The sequence below is a fragment of the Hyperolius riggenbachi genome, chromosome 2 (assembly GCF_040937935.1).
Source record: "Hyperolius riggenbachi isolate aHypRig1 chromosome 2, aHypRig1.pri, whole genome shotgun sequence".
Lineage (NCBI taxonomy): Eukaryota > Metazoa > Chordata > Amphibia > Anura > Hyperoliidae > Hyperolius > Hyperolius riggenbachi.
The window spans coordinates 514,360,071-514,376,120 of record NC_090647.1 but is presented as its reverse complement, the minus strand read 5'-3'; the positions used below and the strand labels follow the sequence as shown (position 1 = coordinate 514,376,120).

The 16,050-nt window shown below is 44.2% G+C and overlaps 1 protein-coding gene across 3 annotated transcripts in view; it reads right to left on the bottom strand.

Annotated features, from left to right (window-relative positions):
• The window catches only part of USP25 (ubiquitin specific peptidase 25), a 145,709-nt gene that overhangs the window by 82,224 nt on the left and 47,435 nt on the right, over positions 1-16,050 (bottom strand). For all 3 annotated transcript variants that reach the window (XM_068270563.1, XM_068270562.1, XM_068270564.1), the window contains exons 3-5: positions 8,386-8,530; positions 4,694-4,817; positions 3,063-3,225 (exon numbers count right to left, since the gene is read on the bottom strand). In XM_068270563.1, the coding sequence (XP_068126664.1) occupies positions 3,063-3,225; positions 4,694-4,817; positions 8,386-8,530 (432 nt within the window). The remainder of the gene's footprint in view (positions 1-3,062; positions 3,226-4,693; positions 4,818-8,385; positions 8,531-16,050) is intronic.

Genomic DNA, 16,050 nt, shown 5'->3' with positions numbered 1-16,050 from the left:
AGTCAGAGTCTCCCTTTCATTTTCTAACACGCTGTGTTGAAGTGGACCTGAACTCTTGCACAGGACAGGAGAAAAACAGAGGAATACACCCTGTATGTATTTAGAGAGTTTAGCCTGTCTAACTCCTCCTCATCTGTGACTAATCACCACTGTAATTTGATCTCTCAGCTGTGTCAGCTGGCTGCCCTGGCAGAGCAGCCAATTTGTAAACAAAGGATGTTAACCCCTATGTCTGCTTTCATGAAAGGAGGAAGAAGACCGTGCAGATTACAGGATTTGTATCAGCTGTAACAAAAATGTTTTTCTTTAAAAGGTTATGATGTTGCTTATCTTTTAGAGCAGAGAGGAAGTTCTGAGTTCAAGCCTGCAGGAGGGGTGTATGGTGCATAACCCCAACCACTCCTTTCACCTATTGGAGGGGGCATTACCCCAATCACCCCTTTCACCTATTGAAGGGGGGAGGGGACATAACCCCATCACCCCTTTCACCTATCGAAGGCGGAGCCATGGCCATTACAGCCTGTAACTGGACATCATCAATGAGCAGCTAATTTGTGAGTTTATTGGAATTCTGCTGTCATGGAGCCAAACACATGTAGCTTACAGCTGTTCCCTTCCCTGACTCCAGACTTCTAGAACAGATGATGAAGAACACAGAAATAGACACACAGCAGAGGTACATAGACAGCATGTCCTGCAGTGATCATCACAGGCTGAACTAGATCAGTCAGTGAGCCGCTCAGAGGAGCTTACTCATACTAGAGGAATGTAGTGTCTGTGAGACACCGCAAGGTATAATCACAAAACATACTAAAATACACATGTATCAATAGATGAAGGATGTACATTTGAATGCATACAACATTGTTAGCACTTTTAGCTCATCCCACACCATACAATCTTGGTTGTACAAATTTACCAAATCTATGTAGTATAAGGGCCAACAGATTGAAAATACCTTGAATGATTGATTGGATATGATTGATTGGATAAGCTCTTATACTACATGAAAATGGTCAGATTGAACAACCAAGATTGTATGGTGTGTGTTAGGCTTGATTCACAAAGCTGATTTAAATTTTGCACCTTAACTATAAGGAGTGTTCATGCTAGCTACACACGATACATAACGACAGATTTACTGTCAGATCGATTATTTCTAACAGATCTGCTCTGATTTTCCTTTCACTTCTATGGAAAGTTGATCGGAAATCAGATTAGACCTGTTGGAAATAATCGATCTGACAGTAAATCTGTCAGAAAATTGTATTGTGTGTACCTAGCATAATGCATGAGACAAACCGATAAGGAGAGATAAATAATGGGTTAAGCAAGTCCAATACGGAGAGAACTCATGGATTATTTGAATTAACTCACGTTTTAAGTTAGATAAGGAGAGATGAATCATTAACTAAAGCAGACCTAAACTCTTGCACAGGAAACAAGGAAAACACAGAGCAATCCACCCTGTGTGTGTTGAGAGAACAGCCTGTCTTTCTCCCTTAAAGGAGAACTGCAGTGAAAGGTATATGGAGGCTGCCATATTTATTTCCTTTTAAGCAATACCAGTTACCTGGCAGCCCTGCTGGTCTATTTGGCTGAAGACATGTCTGAATCACACCAGAAACAAGCATGTAGCTAATCTTGTCATATCTGTCAAATTTGTCAGAAACACCTGATCTGCTGCATGCTTGTTCAGGGCCTATGCCTGAAAGTATTAGAGGCAGAGGATTAGCAAGATAGCCAGGCAACTGGTATTGCTTAAATGGAAATAAATATGGCAGCCTCCATATGCCTCTCACAGAGAACTGTAGTTCTCCTTTAACTGCAAGTAATCAGCAAGTGTAATTTGAGCGGTCAGCTGTGTTCTGTGCAAATATGTAAACACAGAAAGTTAACCCTTTCTGTACTCCCATGAAACCAGGTGACACTGTAGATTTATTGTAGGGGTTCTGCAAGCTGCAACAAAGAAATGCTTTTCTTTAAAGAGACACTGAAGCGAAAAAAAAAATGATGATATTATGATTTGTATGTGTAGCACAGCTAAGAAATAAAACATTAAGATCAGATACATCAGTCTAATTGTTTCCAGTACAGGAAGAGTTGAGAAACTCCAGTTGTTAGCTCTATGCAAACAAGCCATTAAGCTCTCCAACTAAGTTAGTCGTGGAGAGGGCTGTTATCTGACTTTTATTATCTCAACTGTTCCTGGACTATTTACTTTTCCTCTGCTAGAGGAGAGGTCATTACTTCACAGACTGCTCTGAAAGACTCATTTTGAATGCTGAGTGTTGTGTAATGTGCACATATTATAGAATGATGCAATGTTAGAAACAACACTATATACCTGAAAATAAAAGTATGAGAATATTTTCTTTGCTGCTAATCTTCTAGTAATTATTCATAGTACACAACCAATTCACTATATCATATTTTTTTTTCGCTTCAGTGTCTCTTTAAAGGACAACTGAAGTGAGAGGGATATAGAGGCTGCCATATTTATTTCCATTTAAGTAATACTAATTGCCTGGCAGTCCTGCTGATCCTCTGCCTCTAATAGACATAGACCCTGAACAAGCATGCAGCAGGTCAATTGTTTGACATTGTCAGATCCGACAAGATTAGCCGCATGCTTGTTTCTGGCGTTATGTAGACACTGCTGCGGCGAAATAAATCAGCAGGGCTGCCAGGCATCAAAAAGAAATCTCGCTTCCGGTGTCCTTTAGAGGTTATTTTGCTGTTGCTTATCTTTTAGAGCAGATATGAATTTCTGAGTTTAGGCCCACTTTAAGTCATTTTTGGAGAGAGAAATTTTGAGTTAATTAGTGAGGTGAGATCATTCAACAGAAAAGCTTTGTGAATCAGCCCCATAATGTGAACAGAACCAAACTCTGACCACCATCCTTTCTGGATCTCTGCTGTCACTGACAGCAGAATGAGTGGCTGCAGAGTCGTTGGATTGGCGAGAGGCGGAGTCGTCCAGAACCGGTTAATAGATGAAGGCACATAAATAAAACGGACAGGTCCTTTTGAATAAAGCTTGCTGGATTTACTGTGCTCACCTGAATGACTGCGCTGAACCAACAAGTGTTCCCCACATTCTTTAATCCCACAGGACAATTGTCTTGTCGCTTGCGATCATAAGGATTGGGCGAGTCGCTCCACACCTCGGTGTGCGTCCGCTTTAAGCTGGCCTTGTTTTCAGCTATACTGGCTTCCAGCACCCTGCAGCGAGATATACAAACACGCGTTATCAGTTCACATGCAAATACAGTGTGTAGATGAAGCCGCGTACACGCCATGCAATTTACACTTCAGATCTGATTTGAGCAAGTGATCAGATCGATAATCAGACCTGGCATCATACAGATATAGAAGAAGCTAGCGTACATACACATGCAATTTTTGTTCACATTCCAATAAGATTTCTTTTACATTTCCGAATGGATATCAACCAAAAGTTAATTGGAAGGACACATACACAGAATGAGTGCACAGCCCCATTTCCGTCTGCAAAATGTGCAAGGCTGGACAAAACCCCCTTCACCCCATCCACACGGTGTGTTGTGTACGCTGCCACTAACCCTTCCAGTATTTTGCTTAGGGCAGGAAACAGTGGTGGCATGCTTCAGACACTTCTAAAAATGTATTGTGAGGATGCCAATTTAGTATTTATTATTAATTTATTATACAGACAGCACTTCATCCCTTTTTAACCATCTTACGACTGCCTAACGCAGATTGGCGTCAAGTCCTGGGGGAGGAGAGTAGTGGGGAATGCACGTGCGGATACACGAGCATCCCCACTCGAGTGACAGAGCACCGCTCCGTCAACAGTCTGCCAGCGGCGATCATTGCTGGCAGGCACTTTTATTAAAAATAAAAACAAAACCTGCAGCACCGATCGGAACCCATCAACAAAAAGCTCTGTTGGTGGGCAGAAATGGGGGGGGGGGGGGGGGGAGAGAGACTCATTTGTGTGCCAAAATGTATAGCCCTGCAGCGAGCTGTTAAACCTGCAGATGCCTGAACTGTAATAAATAGCCTGGTTACTAGTGGGGTGTAAGCCTGCGGTCCTTAAAGGAGAACTGTAGTGAGAGGTATATGGAGGCTGCCATGCAGATTTCCTTTTAAGCAATATCAGTTGCATGGCTATCCTGCTGATCCCCTGCCTCTAATACTTTTAGCCCTGGACCAAGCTTGCAGCAGATCAGGTGATTGACATTTTTATCAGATCTGACATCATTAGCTGCATGCTGGTTTCTGGTGTGATTCTGCAGGCAGATAGCTAAGCAGGGCTACCATGTAACTAGTATTGCTTAAAAGGAAATCAATATGGCAGCCTCCATATACCTCTCACTACAGTTCTCCTTTAAGTGGTTAAAGTAGCCCTGCAGCAAAAGAAGTGGATCTGATTGGGCGTGGCCATTTCTGTCAGAGCCTGAGCTGGACGATGCTAGTGGCCATACGTAAGGAGTCCCCTATTCAGGGGTCCCAGCCCTGGAATGCACTGAGGTAGGAGGACAGTAGAAGCCTCATTAGGACGCAGAGGTTTCCCCATCCAGAGATAGCATCCGTTTTGTCTTATTTAAAAGTCACAGGTCAACTTTAAGAACAAATGAAAGGATCAATAATGGTAAAAGACAGGTTAAAAACCTGAGTATAGCAGCTGAATAGAGTTCCTTTGCTGTACCTGCTGATGGCTTGTTCCTCGTCAGTAATGCCCGTCTCTCTGAACGTCCTGCTTGACTCTTCCAGGCTCAGCGCTATCGCCCTCTGAAGGTCGTCTTTATCGTCACCAGTCAGATCGATCACATCTGGCAGAGACAAGGGAAGGATCCAGTTATTACTTCAGTTACTGAGGTGATGGCAATACATCAAATGCACATGACCAAAAATACAATAAACCTTGTGCCAACGTCACACATATAGTCTACTACCTGGACTTATTACTAGAGCATGAAAACGCCCACATATGGCCGGTCTATAGGTTATAGTTTGACATTCAGACAAAATAACATTCCACGGAGGGAACAATCCTTTTGGCATCTTCTCTCGTCTTACGAGGGACAGGAAATCAGCTGTTCCTGAGAACCTTCACATGGAAATGTGGTTTAGATTACCAAGGCTGGACTTAAAGGGAACACCACTGACACACTGGAAGCAAAGACCTGCACTAAGTAAAACCGTTCTAATCCCTAGACTTTGCTGCTTATCACAGATATTCACTGAAACAGCGATTATCTGCACAGAGTTTGTATGTTCTCCATGTGTCTGTGTGGGTTTCCTCCGAGCATGCCGGATTCCTCCCACATCCCAAAAACATACAGATAGGTTAATTGGCATCCCCTAAACCGGCCCTAGACTATGATAAACACACTGCATATGTAGACATGACCATGGATTGTGAGCCCCTGAGGGACAGTTAAGTGACAAGACAATATACTCTGTATGATCTATGGCCACCGAGAAACCGAGGCGGTTTGTGGGGAGCAGATGGGATGTTCTCTGCCTCATAACATGCCTCTGTGTCCCCACACCGCCGCTCTCTGCCCCCCCCCCTCCCCCACTCTCTGCCCCCCACTGCCGACCGAGATTGACAATATTTGTTGCCATCTCTGAGGAAAACATAGGGGGGAGGGATTCCCCTGCAGGGTTTCCAGAGTGACCATTGGGCAGCTCTCACTGGCCACGCCCTCTGCTGCTCCCCTACCTCCCTGCATGCTGTGAGAAAGACACACAGTCTAACAGCTGTAACCCAGAGGTCACAAAAGGGAAAGTGGGCCAGTGCAGCCCACAGGAGCGGCGTTTTTTGCGGCCACCTGATTCACTCACCCGGATCAGGTAGCCTACTTTTTTTTTTTTTTTTTTTACTCTACGAGCTCACCTCAGGTTGTTTTGTCACAGACCCTGATCAATCATGCAGTGAAGTCTGAAGTCTGCCTGGATAGCCACATGCTTGTTTCTAGGTGTGTGATTCGGATACTACCGATGCCTGAAAGATCAGCAGGGCTGCCAGGAAAATGGTTTTGCTTAAAAGGAAATATAATATGGCAGCCTCCATATCCCTCTCACTTCAGTGGTCCTTTCAGTTCCAAGCACATATTGTCCATGAAGCAGTTATTCTGTCCACCCCTTTCACCCTATAATACACTGTTCCTATTCACTAATCATCCTGACTGCTATTAGAATTTGCCTTGATCAGTTGTGGGTTTGGTTGCATTTTAGGTGTAACTCTACACACAGGTACACAAGCTTTATGCCACACAGAAGTCCTGCATGTATGAAGTCCATATAGGGAGCTGATGGGCGAGCACAGGAGGTACTTGCAGAGAGCACACAAGGTCTCGGCGGAGCGCATGCATGTTCATCGCCGCTGTAACTGATCTTCATTAACAGATGAAGCAGTCATAGCCAGCATAAATTAATCTTCATACAGGAAAAAAATAACCTGTCAGGATGCCACACAAATCTTCCCAGCAGGTTTTAATTATGCAGCTTCGAGGTTTCATTTGCATACTTGATAAGCGACGAACACATCTGAATCCACGCTGCAGCATGTTAAATACCGATGTTTAAGGCGGACGTCAGTGATTTGGCTCTGCAAATAAGGCTGAAGCACGGCGCTGACAGCTTGTGGCCACAGGGAGTAGGCCCGAGCCTTGCAGCAGTAACCATCCTGGCTGCCAAGCCTATGTTTAAGAACGTATTTACCAATAAACAGCTGGGGAAGGATTTTATTTTTACATACTTTTCATTAAGACATTTTGAACAAGTTTATGATGAATTCAGGAGCTAGGTTGTTTCATGTTGAAGTAATCATGAATAAGTAAAGCCTCATACACGCCTGAGGCAGCTGATAATGACCATAACGACCGCTTCAGCCGACAATCGTGTGTGGCAGCTGGGGAGCCCCGAGCGATCCACCAGGCCGATCTATTCAATTCCAGCAATGCCAATACCATAGTTTGTGCCGCTCCCCCGCTTGTTGCATGACATCACACACGCCGCTTGTGGTCGCTCCCCCACAAAGCAACATAGCGCGTCATCAGTTGCAAATGTGTACACGGCCCAAGAGGCACTTTAACGGCTTACCAACGCTGCATTTATTGAAAAAGCTACTTGTGCATGGCTTTTTGCTACTAATCAGGTACTCGCCACGCTTGCGCCGCAGCACTGGTTTGCTTTAATGCTGGGACCACGCAATGCTTCTCAATGGTGACGCACACGTTTATTCCATGCTTTGTAAATGTTCTTCCGGGAGTGTGCGCATGAGACTCACACCTTTGTGCGGAGAAGCAGAAAAAGAAAATGCGAGTCTCGCGTCCAATTGACCACTGTTACATTGCTGTAAAACCGTGATCACATATAAAAAAAAAAAATATCCCAAAACAAACAAAAATATAAACAAAAAAAAACCAGGCACAGATTGGCTCATTGAGCACATGTTCCCTTGCACCAATCAATGCTGCCTTTGGAGCCGCCGGGAGCGCGAGTGCATGCACAAGATTGTGCAGCCTGTTCACTGCACGCAGAGAACGAATATCTATGCACCTGGTACTTCAGATTAAGATTTAGAGGATTCAGAGATACTGCCCCCAGTACAAAAATTGGCTAATGTAGGCATATTAAGTGTTTAATTTGTATGCACATATTTAATAACCAGGACACAACATTAATAAAGGCTCGGTTTCAGCCGTATGGAAGGTCAAGGAGATGCAAACAATTCTGAGTTTATGCAAAAATTATGCACATTTTTTATAAAGCTTGAAAAAAGGACAAGTCAAATAGAGCTGACGTGGGATTCCATTACTCCATATTCAATGCACATAAATTTGCACAAAACAAATTTGCATAGTTCTGCATCAACTCATATTTGCATCTCCCTACTCTGCAGGTCAGGAAGTCTATTCAAGAAACTGTGCTATTGGGGTACAAATGCACCAGAGCACCAATACTAGAGATGAGAGCAGCTCACATGGCTGGGGAAGGTAATTAAGGGCACGCCCACTGGGCTGGACCACTGGAGTTTAGACCATGACCATGTGAACAGTATATTTAGGTCTAAACAAAATGCCCTTGGCCATTATACAGTTCTGACCACACGAGCGAATGTATAAGTTATGTTCAGCGAGATGCTAAAAATCCTGGCTTGAGTAATGAAGGTTGGACTTGGGCCTATCAGATCCGGCAGGAAGTGAATCTAATTGGCCCAGTTCCAAGCTGCATGAAACTGATCTGCGAGAAGGATTAAATTTGACTATCTGGAGGTGGAGCAGAAGTGTATAAAACTTTGTAATATTTCATACATACCTAATCAAGAAAACCATGAGACTATGTAACTAGGTAAAGCAGTGTGTAGGGGACACCATTAGCAGCTCTTACTTGTGTCGGCCTGGCTGCCCACGCTGATGTATCGGTCGTTGTTGGGAAGCGCGGTCTGGTAGTACGTGGCTTCTTCAGGCTGCGGGAGTTTGGCATTATTTGCCGTGAGAAAGGCGACTGCTAACTCCAGATTACCATTACTGTCCTGCAAAGAAAACACAAGACACCAGAGACATCAATGCAGTGAGATTACAAGCCACAAATCAGGGCACTGACATAAGACACAAATCAGTGAAGGGAAATTACAAGTCACAAATCAGTGACTTGTAATTTCATCGCAATGGCCATTAAAGTAAATGGAACATGACACTTCCTGTGATGCAATAGAAGAGCTTCAGCTGACGCAGAAGCTGCAGTGTATTAACCTCTTCTCATCTAGACCTTGTTTCCCTCGTATGGATCAGAGCAGTTTTGACGTTTTAGCTATGTCCCTATTTAACCAGCAATAACCTAATGGCTACTTATGACAACTAAATGAAATAAAAGCATTTTTAAAGATACAAATCAATCTTATTGGCTCAGGGAACATATTACTTTTCACCAATTAGTGCTGCAGCAGATAGTGGCAGAGGTTTTGCACAGGAGCAAACCCAATCATGCACAGCTGTGCTTCAGCTACAAGACGTATATCTACGTCCTGGTGGCTTAGATGAAGTCTCAGAGGATGTTGATATACTGTAGCTGAGGCTGAAGTGGTTAACGTGCACTGCACGCTGCACTGGAAGCAATGAAAGTCAATGTTAACGTGCAAATTTTTAATTTTGGTTAGCGGTGGTGTGCGCATGCACAGATGCAGATTTTCAGATTATGTATGTCCTGTCCAGCAGCATAAACGTGACTAAAGGGTGAGACTTTTTGAAGGCAGGTTGCCGCCAATATCCCTGTCGACGCAATCTTCAGCTTATACTAAAGTGTAAAAGTGCGGTGCAGCGGCCACCACTCCGCATGCAAATTGTACCAAAATGTAAAAAGACCCTCAAAGCCACAAATGAAAAAAGCTGTGCGACTTCCCAAGTATTTTCCTGTTTATTATTGTGGTTAAACACGTGCCATTATTTCATAAATCTATTTGTATCCCAGACAACAAACATTTCAGACAGCTGAAATCCTGATATCCAATAGGAGAGGTCTACGGTTCATGTCAGACAGCTAAACTCTTATAGGACGTGTGCGCAATTTAGATCCAGACAGACAAAAGGTGAAGGGACTGAGCCCACTAACACAGTTGTGTCCGCTTTTCAGCAACACATCAATGTTACAGATGCTGAAAAGCGGACACAACTGTGCTAGTGGGCTCAGGCCCTAAGTGAACGAAGGACATACCAACGCCCACGGCAGTGAGTCACACCAGTTGCAATGGCAGCGGACAAACATGAAATGGGTTGGGTACCAAAGTGATCAGGCAGTACTGCAAAGTCCTCTGTATCCTGCACCTGCAGCGATTGCCTGATGCATTAGTGGATCACAGCATTTTCAGTAATGGTACCTACCAAAGGTGGGCAATATGTGACCAGATCATGGAAGCCCAGGACTCCCTGATGTATGTGGGGAGCAAAATTCTGGCCCACAGGAAAGTTACTGTAGCAGAAATTGCTGTACAAACTTATTGTGATCCTGAGAGAAAGGCGTCAGAAGACCCCATGCTGTGTGTGGAGGCTGCAGAGCAGCAGGCTAGTCAGAGAGCCCATGTGGGTCCATGGCCACTACTGACAGCACCTACAATGGCCAAGGCAGTGTCAGAACAGGACCACAGGCAATGGAAGGTGGTGGACTAGTCTGATGAATCATCATCTTTCAGATCATGTGGGTGGTTGGCTGGGTGTGCATCATTTATCTATAGGATGTGCTTGAAAAACCAGTTCAATCCATAGAGCCCTCGCCTCATAACTTACAAGAGCTGCCGCGAACGTCCAGAGAATGTGTGCAAAGTGGCATCACTGTCTGCTGTGGATGTAGGTTAGCTCGTCTGAGAAGCAGATCAGTTTTACCGAAACACACCAGCTTAAAGGACAACTGAGGTGAGTGGTATATGGAGGCTGCCATATTTATTTCCTTTTACACAATACCTGTTGCCTGGCAGCCCTGCCGATTATAGTTGGCTGCAGTAGTGTCTGAATCACACACCTGAAACATGCATGCAGCTAATCAAGTCATATCAATGTAAGAAACACCCGATATGCTACATGCTTGTTCAGGGTCTATAGCTAAAAGTATTAAAGTGGATCCGAGATGAACTTTTACTCATTGCATAATTGTGTTCCTTTCCTATTGTTTATAGGGCATTCCTCAAGCCAAATACTTTGTTTTTGTTTTAATACTCTAATTCCCTATAATCTAAACAAGCCTCGCCCACAGCATTTCAGAGAGCCAAGGCATTTTCAGACAGTAGCAAGGGCTCATGGGAGCTCAGTCTGGGCAGGAGGAGGGGGAGGTATTACTAGCCAGAGATTTCAGAGGCAGAGGGGAGGAGGGAGCAGGAGGGGGGGGGGGGGGATTAGGTTTTTTCCCACAGGCTGAGTGCTGAAGATGCAGATAAGCTTGCTGTGCTTAATGTTTACAAACATTATGGCTGCTGTCATTGTATCACAGGAAGAAATAATCATATTCTATTGCAGCTGTTTGCACCTAGATTTGCTGTGTAAACTATCTAAACTTTAGATAAGATTTGAAGACAAGTTACTTGTTATAGTTAGTTTTTCATCTCGGATCCAGTTTAAAAAGGCAGAGGATCAGCGCAACAGCCAGGCAAGGAAATAAATATGGCAGCCTCCATATCCCTCTCACTTCAGTTGTCCTTTAATACACAGCCTAAAAAGGAGGGAGCAGAAAGCATACATCTCACACTCCCTCAGCCAGCTACTAGTTAGGTCTACACATACTCATACACATGCTGGTAGTTGGCCAGCAGTGGCTGATTGTTGAGAATCTATCTTGAAAAAAAAGGGGCCCCGCTGCATTGCCAAGAAATTGTCACGCTTCTCCCTCCATAGCAACAGAAAGCATTGCTATCCTCTAGGCTAGCAACACATCTGTACATAAATTGGCCTCTGAACTGTCACCTCAGGGATCGAGCTCTGATCCTTACTGCCAACAATTTTGCGTGTGTACGCACTTTAATAATATGTTTCATACATCTCATGTCATGGCTTGTTGATTTATTGCTACTACCATAATCTACCTTCAAGATGATCTGTGAAGTGCAGCAGGAGTGTCACCCCCCAGTGAGAGGCTATACAAGTACAATACCCAGTCACACCCTAATCCCATATATTGCACCACACAGCAATAAGATAGATTTGAACAAGACGTGATGTCACACGGAACAGAGCTGCCGCCCACTGCAGCTGATGAACAGAGAGAGCACAGATTATGTAACCAATATTTTCAGCATGAGATGAAAGAGCTTAATAGCCTCATTTTAAAAGGAGATCGGTCTACGGAAAATCGGCCATCAATGGGCTATGCAATGCTGCTGACTTCACCTCTGATCTTTGAAATACAGTAAAACCTTGGAACGAGAGTAGCTTGGTTTGAGAGTGGTTTGCTATAAAAGCAAACATTTTTGTAAAATCTTGACTGGATATATAAGAAAAAAAAAAGTATACCTGCATCTCAGCATTACAACTGATCCGATAGTAGTTCTCTCTTTGGCGCTGCAGGATTGTACTTAATCTGAGTGTAGAGACTGTGCAAAGCCACATTTCCATGAACTCCTCAAAAGTAAGGGACATTTAAAGAGGAACTCCAGAGAAAATAATGTAATGCTGCACACACAGATGCTGTACAGACACAAAAGATCAGTATCTGCAAAAGATCTGTTCCTGCCAAAGATCCATTCCTGCAAATTGCATTCATAGTCTATGAGATCTGCAGATCCTCATACACACCATGTTTAAGTGACATTCATCTGCAGATCAGACAATCATCTGCAGATCTGAAAATCCATCCTGGTGGATCTGATCTGCAGATGAATGTCTGTTAAACAAGGTGTGTATGATGATCTGCAGATATCATAGACTATGAATGCATTTTGCAGGAACGGATCTTTTGCAGGAACAGATCTTTTGCAGATACTGATCTTTTGAATGTCTACAGCATCTTTGTGTGCAGCATCTTGCAAAGATTTCTATCTGATGGGGAGTTCAGCTCCATAGAATAGACTGTGTAGAGTATGGCTCTCATACTACATGGAAGGGGGTAAAATTGGTCTGTGATCTTTCATTTTCAAAAGACTATGGTCTAATGTGTGTATGAGCCTTTACTCTTAAAAGTGGACCTGAACACTTGCACAGGAAACAAGGAAAACAGAGAGAACTGCGCTGTTTTTAGAAAGAAGAGCCTGTCTTAGGCCTCTTTTCCACCGACTGTTGAGCTGTGTGCTCAGCAAGCAGTTACCAGGCAGCAATGAGCAGACACCAGGCAGCAGTGAGAAGTTGTGAGAGTTTGAGAGGCATTTCACTGCCTATCAACAGTCCATGGAAAAGAGGCCCACTTCCTCCCTCATCTTCAAGTAATCACAGTATAATTTGATATCTCAGCTGTGTCAACACAGAAATTTGGCAGTCTTAAGAAGACACAGCTAATATGTAAACACAGGATGTTAACCCTTTGTGTGCTTCCATGAAAGCAGGAAGTAGATGCTGCAGATTTATTGCAGGAGTTCTGTAAGCTGTAACAAATAAAAGGTTTTTCTTAAAGGTTATTATACTGTTGCTTATCCTTTAAGCCCAATCTACACAAGAAGATTCTTTGTGCGATTCGATTAAGACTCCATTTATGATCCGATTAAATCCGACATGTCCAATCGGGATTCGATTCAATTAGATTTGCCATTGCAAAACAACAACTTTATAGTAGAACATGCAGGGCAGATTCCATACATCCTAATAGATAACAGAGCGGTCATCCATAGGAAACAGGGCTATGAAAGCAGCAATCAGCGGTTAAACAAGGACACGCATCTGTTCGTGGATTCCAGTAAATGGAAGCAGTCTGGCACGACCTAACATGCTTGAAAGTGCTGAGTGACAACTTGCATCTGTCTACCACACTAACCAGCCCACGTTCTCTAATGTATGGATTACACATGCATAAGATTTAAAATGATCCCACCTAATGGTGACATCACCGGAGGATACAATGTGTATGCACACGCCCAATATCACCTCATTGGTGTAGACAAACATGAAAAAGAGGAACAGGAACTGTAATATGGTATAATGCACATTCAGGATAACCACTTTAGCAGAAACTTTCCTGGTTTCAGCATCAGAAATTCTTCCTATAGGTATATAATGCTGTATATTGTATGTAGTCCCGCCCTCCCACAGAGGTATAGCCTAGGCTATTTATTCCTTACTTCTTCAGATAAACAGCCTCATCTGGGGGTCCTGCATTTATTGCGTTGAATTAGCAACAGACAAAATTGAACAATCTCAGGCCCAGTGCACACTGGGCGGATCCGCCGGCCGCATCCGCTTGAAAATCCGCATGGCTAATGTATCTCTATGGGCTGGTGCACACCGGCGGTTTGAGGTTTTTAGCAAGCCGCAAAACGTGCCTCTTGCTGCAAGTTTGCGGTTTGCTTAAAACCTCAAACCGCCAGTGTGCACCAGCCCATAGAGATACATTAGCCACGCGGATGCTGATGCGGCCAGCATATCACATACAAAATCCGCTCGGTGTGCACCCGGCAAATATCGTCTCTCTGCTCCCAAAACCGCTAGCGTTTTGACGATCTGCTAGCGGTTTTGGTGTGCACTTGGCCTCACAGGCAGATTTCTTCACATTATAGTAGCAGAGCATCACCTGCCTGTCTTGCCTCCTTCCCTTTCCATACAGCACAACAAGCGGGTTGTGAGAGGGTTGAGGGCACGTTTCCACTAGCGCGGAAACCGGGCCAAATACGCACAGTATCCCCGCAGGCAAATCTTGCGGGGAAACTCCGCCATAGGGACTAATGATGCCGCCGGCCTGAATCACTTGCCCTAGTGATTCGTCCGACATTGCCATCCGTTTCCGTGCGGGAGGCAGTGAATCCCACAGCCGTGCAAGGCAGGGCTTCCTGTACCTGCAGACCAGGAAGTGCAGCAGCGTGTCTAATAGTCACGCGTGGCGGCTAGTGGAAACGGACCCCAAAGGTAACCCGAGGTGAGGGATATAAAGGCTGCCATATTTTCTTTTAAAAAAATACCAGTTGCCTGACAGTCATTCTGATGCTCTGATCCTGTTCTAGACCCTGAACAAGCATGCAACAGATCAGGTACTCCGACTGAGGTTTTACTGCATTAGCCATGTATGCCTTCTCCAGGGTTTTGACTGACACTACTTATGCCAGATTATTAACAGGGCTGCAAGGCAACTGGCATAGTTTACAAGGAAATATGGCAGCCTCGACATCCCTCTTACCTTGAGTTCCCTTTAAGCAGGTCCGATCATGAATAGTAATTTCAGACAGAAGTATCGGGTATACACAGTTCTAGAGACAAGAGTCTTCTGCGGACCTGGCAACAGTTGCCCGTTGTCTTTTCGGGTTTATAGCGAGATATAGATATATATATATGTCTCGTGCACCGAGCAACTACATGAAGCAGCTCCTACGCCTGGCATTTAGAGCGGTTCCTAAGGAAATAAACAATGACTCAGTCTGCCGTGGAAACCAGAACACCAACAAGAAGATCCTTCTATGGGCAAATAGAACAATATCACAAAAAGGCAACTCCATGTAGTAAGGCCATCCCAGGATAATAATACAAATTATGAGGTATTCATTCAACGTGTACAGAAGTGTGTGTGTTACTAAAACACTCGTCACATTCCTGTTTTCATTCTCGCACACTATTATGGTAGGGAGGGGGAAAAAGGAGAAAAAGTAAAATGTGATTGGTTGCTAGGATAAAACAGGCCTCGTCTTTGTTCAGGACCTGGGAAGTGATCTGTCATCTCTTCCAAGTGCGTATATAAAGATGCCTATATAGGAAAGGCTGATTTCCGCCATACAGGAAGCTGGTCACATTAGGATACACATGCAGTGTCAAGGGACAGTCGGGGAACCTGTGGGGACCTCTTACACTTCTGACGAGTGGGTGCCCTGTCCCCAGATGATGATGTGATACTATCAATTTATTCCCCCCCCCCCCCCCCCCCCCGAGACACTACAAAACATACTGCTGCACCAAATTAGAGGCCTGCATCGGGGCGAGTACCCGCAGGTTACCCGAAATGCGGGTCAGGTTCGGGTACCCTTTTTGATTTTTATCAGGTTGTGGGTCGGGTGCAGGTCTGCGGGTGCAGGTAGCAGATTCACCAGAAAGCAGGTTGCGGGTCTGAAAAATTAGACCCACGCAAGCCTCTACGCCAAATATTAAAAATAGAAAAAAAAAAAAAGTTGAGTTGGTACAAAAATAATCCAAATCAGACTCAAACGCTTCAGCTTATGAAACCACTGACTCCAGGCACCCAACATTGCTCTGACTCCACAGCCCTGATTTTTAACATTTAATACAGAGTTAATGGTAGGTTTATAGCGTGAGGTATAGTACTGTATTTGCTGGGCCTATTTTTAAAGGGAACCTAAACTGAGAAGGATATAGAGTCTCAAGAAACCGAAAAGCACACTTATTCGCCATTAGCTGATCCCTGTTGGGGCCGGAAAACGAGACGTGT